This window comes from Antrostomus carolinensis, unplaced genomic scaffold (assembly GCF_000700745.2).
Source record: "Antrostomus carolinensis isolate BGI_N321 unplaced genomic scaffold, ASM70074v2 scaffold14926, whole genome shotgun sequence".
Lineage (NCBI taxonomy): Eukaryota > Metazoa > Chordata > Aves > Caprimulgiformes > Caprimulgidae > Antrostomus > Antrostomus carolinensis.
In genome coordinates this window covers 873-8,696 of record NW_010319897.1, presented here as the reverse complement: position 1 = coordinate 8,696, position 7,824 = coordinate 873, and the positions used below count along the sequence as shown (strand labels likewise).

The window sequence follows — 7,824 nt, the reverse complement described above, 5'->3', positions numbered from 1 at the left end:
GCATTGAGGTCAATGTCAGTCATGCTGAACTCCTTCATCACCCACACTACCCAGTGGAGTACTTGGTCTGTCGACCACTGCACTGGGTCTGGGAAAAGAGAGACAAAGCTGCAATTCATCCCGTTATATACTGCAAGGTTCCTCCTCTCTGAGGATACAGAGCTAGTCCTTACTGTAAGTAACAACAATAAAGAAACAGAAGTGGCTACTGACCCACAGTAATCAAAGAAGCGTAACCCAGGGTTCATTTTTTTGGTATGACCTTTTCTGAAGTTCTTTTAAAAAAACTTTAGGGGGAGGGATCTTTTTATCTTTTTTTTTTTTTTTTTTTTTTAAAAAAAAGGGCCTGCTTTTAGGCCAGTCAGTGCTGCTATTCAGTTAAAGTACGACAGTATGTTTTCCATTATATAACAACTTTATTATATAATAAAACTAAGTACATAACATCAAGAAGTGTAGTTACCATGACCAAATCTGACTGTATGGAAAGTTGACCCCTCTTAAAATACTGAGAGAGTGGTGTGGCTTGGTGGGGAGATGGAAAGGATAAAAAAAGGGATTTTTTTTTAGCAAAAGCTTTTATATCTGAACTATGCCCGACATTTCTCAAACACAGAAAATAATTATTTTTATTTTTCCATAGGTCTTTAGTTTCAAAATAGAGTAGTCTCTCACACTAGGATGCTCCTTCTCAGATTTCATCAGCAGATGAAATACTACATTCTAAATCCATTCACATTATTGCAGTTTTTAAACTATTTAAAATCACCATCATACTGGGTTTGGCTGGGGTGGAGTTAATTTTCTTTATAGCAGCCCACATGGTCCTGTGTTTTAGGTTGGTGACCAAAAGTCAACACCTATGTTTTAGCTACTGCTGAGCAGTTGGACATTTTCCCTGGGCTAGCCCTTGGCTAGCAGCCAACACAGCTGTTCACCCACTTCCCCTCCAACCCCCAGGGGATAGGGGAGAGGATTGGGGGCAAGGGTAAAGAGGCTTGTAGGCTGAGATAAGAACAGTTTAATAACAGAAATAAAAGAAAACTTTAAAGCCTAATATTAAGATAGTAGTGATAATAACAGTAATAAAATGCACAAATGAGTAACAACCCAGTGCAACTGCTCACCACGCGTCAACTAACACCAGCCCATTCCCAGATAATGATCCCGGAGGAGCAACAATCCCGAACCGAAACCGCAATCCCAGAAGAGCGAGAGCCCAAGTGAAAACCCCCATGAATCCCCCCGCTTTCTGGTCAGCCCCAGATAACATACTAAACATGACATGATATCATACAGAATATTTCACTGGCACATCCAAATGCCAGTTTTGGGCTTTGCTATTCACTGCGCTTCTCCCTCCCAGTCCTAATGCAGCTGTGAAGCAGCCAAACATGGTGGCCTTGAGCTCCAGCAGCAACTAATAACATTGGTACTTTTATCAATGTTCTTCTCATAACAAGTCTTGCACTGAAACCAAAACACAGCTATTCTAACTACTGAGAAGAAAATTAACTCTATACTAGCAAAACCAGGACAGCAGTGCTTGTACAGAGCCAAGGTGTCCTGGTTTTTAGCTGGAACAGAGCTGGGTTTCTTTTCAGTAGTTGGAATAGTGCGGACTTGTTATGAGAGAAACACTGATAACACACCAGAGCTTTGATTTTTGTTGCTGGAAGTGAAGGACTTCACGTTCTGTTAGTCTACAAGCGCAAGATATAAGGGGATGAGGAATATTAAAATTAATAAGCTGAACTGGCATTTCGGTATGCCAATGGGATATTCCATATCATATCACTTCATGTCCAGTATATCAGTGAGGGGCTCTTCCTCTCTTGCTCTCTCTGGCTTTCGCTCAGGCTCTTGCTCTTCCGGGATTGCGGTTTTGGTTTGGGATTGTCACTCCTCCAGGATCATTATCTGGGAACACAGGCCGGGCTTGGTCAGTGGGTGGTGAGCAATTGTACTGGGTGTCACTCATTTGCATATTTTGTCACTGCTATCATTATCACTACTATTTTAATATTAGTATTATCTTAAGTTTTCTTTTATTTCTATTATTAAATAGTCCTTATCTCAACCTATGAGTGAGTCTCCTTGTCTTTACCCCCCAGTCCTCTCCCCTATCCCCTGGAGGTGGGGGGGAAGTGGGTGAACAGCTGTGTTGGCTGCTGGCCAAGGGCTGGCCCAGTGCACTCCAGACAGAAAACTATGCAATGGACTGCTAAAAACTACACTAAAAGCAATGGGCGGTGGAACTTTCAAACACTGGGATACACACTTAGCAAAAGCCACCTGGTTGGTTAATACTAGAGGATCTGCCAATCAAGCTGGCCCTGCCCAATCAAAACTTTTACGTACTGTGGAAGGGGACAAAGTCCCTGTAGTGCACATTAAGAATTTGCTTGGGAAAACACTTTGGGTTATTCCTCGATTGGGTAAAGGTAAACCATTTGAGGGATTCCTTTTGCTCAAGGATCTGGATGTACCTGTGACAGACTAAAGCCCCCAGGGGTGGAGCATGACTTCCCTACAATGGAAGAAGGCTCAGAGGAGGTGGGCAAAGGTGAAGTGCCCAGGAGAGCTCGGAGAATAATGCAAAGAAGCCGATTTTACCTCAACAAAAATGAGGTGGAATGTGGCCTTTATTTTAGACAAAGAGCTATCAACAGCTGAGTGGATCAACTGGTGGTGTAAACGTCTACCTGAGTCAGCCAGACCAGCGTGGGGGGAGTGAGTGCATTGCTGAGCCCAACATAAGAGTATACAAACTAGACAACTAGCAAAAGAATTCTGAAGAAAGCAATGGGCTCAGGCTGGATTTAACCTGCGTATTCCTTCCCAGCAACTGGGGACACCCAACACACTGATGGTGAGTGTACTATATAGAGACCAGTAATGGGAATCACATTGGTATCGTCATTGAACAGTGTATTCACTGAAGATACAGCAACAGTGTAACTTACCTTTGTATTGTGTTTTTAGCATAATTTATATCACTCTGCTAAATCAGAAATCCCATGTAACATCAACCATCTTCAAGTAAATTTGGTATTAAACATTACACCCTCCACACGTGGAATATCTAAAAGAACCTGGTCAAAGAGTATTGGACTGCAACACAAGGCCTTCCCCGTTTCTCACTAGGCCACCCCAGCAAGTAGGCTGGGGATGCACAAGAAACTGGGAGGGGATACAGCCAGGACAGCTGAACACAACTAACAAAAGAGGTATTCCATACCATATGACATGAGCAGCAGCAATAAAACCCAAGGGCAGTTTTTGAAAAGTAGCCCTAGCCCTTGCACGGAGACTGGCTGGGCATCGGTCTGCTGGAGGTGAGTGATTGCTTTTACATCACCCTACCCCCGCCCCTGCCGTCCCCATCCCCACTTTCTTTCTTTCCTTTTTCCCTTCACTTATTAAATTATCGTTAACTTGACTCACAATTGTTTTTTTTTTTAACTCAACTTTGCCCCTTTTGATTCTTTCCCCCATGTCTCTCTAGAAGTGAGCAAGTGACTGAGTAGAGGTTCGCTTGCCAGCTGGGATCAACCCACTGCACGAGTGGACTAATAAACATGCACTATATATATGAAAATATAAAACACACAAAAGTATAGACAACTGACACAGCAGAGGAACATACAGAAATGGTAATAAATAATCAACTCGAGATACGTGCAATACATGATTTGTTGACTCAAGACTTTCCACTGTTCCCTTTTCTGGCTTTATTTCCCATACCAATTAATATTTTCCTTCTTCTTAGGGACCTTTGTAAAGATACCAAATTTTTGGGTTCTATCATCAGAAATACCTTCAATTGTTAAGAATTTCTACTCTCTAGTAAAAGCCACCAAAACATAACAAAACAAATGTGGGAAAGTCACAACATTTTAAAGACCTGCTAAAAGCTAATTGTACATTGGCAGCAAAACAGAGAAGCATGTAAGGACCCAAGAATAAAGATACTGAACCACTACCTTTCTGGATGATGATTATTTACTGACTGGACTTGACTTTTAATATCAATATGCCCTGTCTATCGAAAAGACTAAAGGAATAATTTCAGATTAATAATTTCCAAGAACTTCACAGAACCAAGCCTCATAACTCTTTAAAGGAAACTGGCCTCTCCTTCAATTTTTTAAGATGTGCATTTACAAACGTTGGAAAAAAATTTTTAAAAAGGCTTTTATTGGGGACTACATTTCTTACTCTCAGAAACTTCCCACTGCATCATAACGTAGAACTTAGTGGTGCCTTATTTCAACCTAAGTCCCTGCAATGTCAACTCAGATAATATTTAAAATTTTAGCCCTTCTATGAAGGCAGTTTAGCACATTTTTCTGATACCAAGAGAACACTATTACTCTTAATACAGAGAACTCTGCCATAATGACTTTCCTGGAAAATCTGCACTCCCATGACACAAGAGACATTTAAGACAACTTTTGAAGTCACAGCTTTGGGTTATAGGTTTTTCTTAAAATAGCAACATTTTAAAATTTATTAACAACATTATTAAACATAAACCAACATGGTTTTAAGTAATTTTCTTCTCATATTAATGGGAGAGCATGCTGAAAAATACCAGCCTGCTCCTGATAATGCCTCATTCTGCCCCCCGCCCCCAAACATTCTGCATCAAATCCCTGATTATCAACACAGAGAATGATGAAAACTAGTTTGGAAGTGCTTGCCAATGTGAACAACAAACAGGCATGAAAAAGCCATTGCTTCAGTTATCAAAAATATGTTAAAAATATTGGCATGCTACATGTCCTGCAAACACCTGTGACTTCACTGGAATTCTTAAACACTTCCAAATACCCCACTTGGCAAATATATCCCAGTTTTGCAGGTCTGCTTAGACACTACAGCTTCATGTGCTGAATATGCCTTGACAGCACGTTTCTGCCAGTCACAACAAGCAACTCAGCTGGATAATGTCCTGAACATGATGTAGGTCTAAAACCCACATCATATGTTGACTGGTTTTACCCACCCACATTGAGTTTCAGTTCAATCCTATGCAGGCATTCAGAGATGCTTTTTCTAAGCTAACGCTAAATCAGCAGCCTGCTAAGTAACAACATTAATTCAAAAGAGACTATGATCTACCAGAATACTTATATTAAATTCTGAATCATCTTTTTCTACTATGTTGAAGCCAACTATGGCTTTCCATGCAAAATCTGATTTAACACTGTACTCAGAATCCTACAAGCTATGAAAAATGTATTTCATGCAACCCCCACCAAGTACTGAGTCTAGCTCAAATTCAGACACACATGAAAGAACTAACACACACATTTTTAAGGAAGGAAGGAAGAAGAAAACTGCTTTCTAAAAACTGCAATGACAAAAAGGTTATGGAGTAAAAAGCATTATTTTAATAAAACTGTTACAAGCATTGATTCTTCTTCTCTTTATCCTTCTCTTATGCAGATATTTGCATTGTACTTACCCATACCATAAGAAACCTTCTCTGAGGTACTGGTGCACTTCAATTATATAACTAAAATGAATTACCATTTATGAAAAAATAACAATCACCCAAACAAACTAAAGAACCCAGCCCCCACCTGAACACACGCGTGCACACACATGGAGTTATGCATTATTACCATAGGGTATTCCAAGGCGCTCCTGCTCCTTTCGGTAGCCTTCCAGTGCTGCAGCCCATCGTGTCACTTGTTCAGAGGTTTCATCTGAAATTGTTGTAATATGTTTTGTTCCATCTAAGGTTATCACTTGAGCTTCTTCAACAAGGTGAGCTTCAGCCTCTGCATGATGAGCATCTGGATCAATCACTACCTCCACAGTCTCCACAGGCTTCACAATTTCAAGGATATTTAACTTAGGCTCTATTCCTAGGTATAGAAAGAACAAAAAAAATCCTTAAAGATAGCAATGCAAATATGACAGAAGCATTGTTTTAAAGCTTTCTGATTAATAGGTGTTAGCATGCTTAGAAAAGAAGCATAATACAAAAGCATCACCAAATTTCTGCAAGTGTCCTAAATCAGAATGACATATTCTATCATACAGTATATACTCCAGTAAGGTGAATACAAAGCTGTCCCTTTGTTCTCCCCCAGTATTACAGCTTCCTGTTTTATTTAGGTGATCCATTTCACATATCTTGAACAGAATGTTCAGCATGTGGGCATAAAGAACAAGTATTTTGGTCTGTAAGAAATATACTGAATTAAAAGAGGAAAAAAAAAAACCAAACCAACAAACCAAAACCCAAAACAAACATCAAAAAAACCAGAAAAAGTATCCACCCCTTTAACCAGGAGGCATTTCTTTCAGCCTTTACAGTATTTCCCCAATATCTCTGGGATCCCTATATAGGAGTTAACATTTTCTTTCAGTACTCCGCAAGAAACAGTGTGTTCAGCAACAAGTTAAAAGAAAACTAGAAACATCTTCATGCTTCAAGCTTCATCAGCTATTCATGTTTTGATTTTATGTCACTAGACCATAGAGCTGGAAGTCTCTATCTACTCTGCAACAATAAAGAACGCATTCACTACTGCTACTAATGATTTGTGTCAACACCTTCTCTGTGGTCTTCTGAGAAGGTATTTTGTCCAACTAGTGTCTCACCAAATTTCTGATATTGTATAGAAGATTTTTCTTGTCATTACAGTATGCTAAACAGAAAAAAATTCTTTCAGTTTTTGTCACATATAATTTGCATTATAACAACAACTAACAACCACACTTCTTTAGGAGATTTTTATCAAACATATTTGCACGTTAAAAAAAAAAAAAATCTGTAAAATTCCATTCCAACTGCCTAACCCTTGACTAGGGTTAGGAAGTTGAAAGTAGGATTCACAGAACATCACATGGCCAGAAAAACTTCAGTATCTTATGCTGTAAGGTATTACTTTGTGTCCCTCCCATCTAATCTATATTAAAGCTCAATGTGAGATGGTAAATTCTGTAGGTGATGGTCTTAAAAGCTAAACCCACAATCCACTCACAGTTTGTAAGGGAAAACAAATGGAGTACTTACCTGTAGTACAAGTAATAAACTAAGTCCTTCTCAGACAAATATTCCTCTAGACTTTAAAAGGAATTCAGCTTGAGAAATGTATTAGAAAGGGAAGACTATAAAGACCGTTAAGTACAACATGCAACAATATGAAATGAAGGAAGTGAAAACAGATGTAGATAACCAGTAAGTGGTTGATTAGATGAAGAAGTAAACATGAAGAAAAAGCAAACAAGTACCTTACTTAGGAGAGTGAGTGTTTTATCGAGGTGATCTGAGATTAACATGCGCAGTGTAGGTTTCTTTCAAAGTCAGATAGAAAAAGGGAAGGGAAAACACTAAACAGTTAAGATTTCTGGTTTTGATCTTCAAAAACGAAACTAAAGAAAAAAGCTTATAAAGAGGAACACTTCACTACTGCTCAACAGAACAATTCATTGTCTGTCAAATAACTACATGTCAAAACAACTGTGAATGTACTGCTTTATCCACAATGCAAACATGGAGATCAAAATGACGAGTCTCTGTAGAGGAACCAGCTTCTAAGTAAAACTCCTGTGAAGTAACAGTCTGCCATGTAACCTACTGCAACATGAGATGAACTTTAATTCACTGGGTTTGTCTGCATCTCTTCTCACATCTCTCCTTTTACCTACTGCCTAAGGAAACAGATGTCCAGTCTTCCTTGGACAGCATGAAAGTTGTGGAGCACGATGTGACAATGTCACACACCCTGGAAGTATAAACTGATACAAAAGGTACAAAAATTCAAGGATGTTGGCTAACGAGACATGCACAGATGTTGCCAG

The 7,824-nt window shown here is 39.3% G+C and overlaps 1 protein-coding gene across 1 annotated transcript in view; it reads right to left on the bottom strand.

The window, feature by feature from the left end:
- Positions 1 to 5,879, bottom strand: part of GABPA (GA binding protein transcription factor subunit alpha) — a gene marked incomplete at its 5' end in the record, with an annotated part of 13,696 nt that extends 7,817 nt beyond the window's left edge. Inside the window, 2 exons of the mRNA XM_010169432.1 lie at positions 1 to 88; positions 5,634 to 5,879. Of these exons, the coding sequence (XP_010167734.1) occupies positions 1 to 88; positions 5,634 to 5,879 (334 nt within the window). The remainder of the gene's footprint in view (positions 89 to 5,633) is intronic.
- Between the last annotated feature and the right edge of the window lie 1,945 nt (positions 5,880 to 7,824).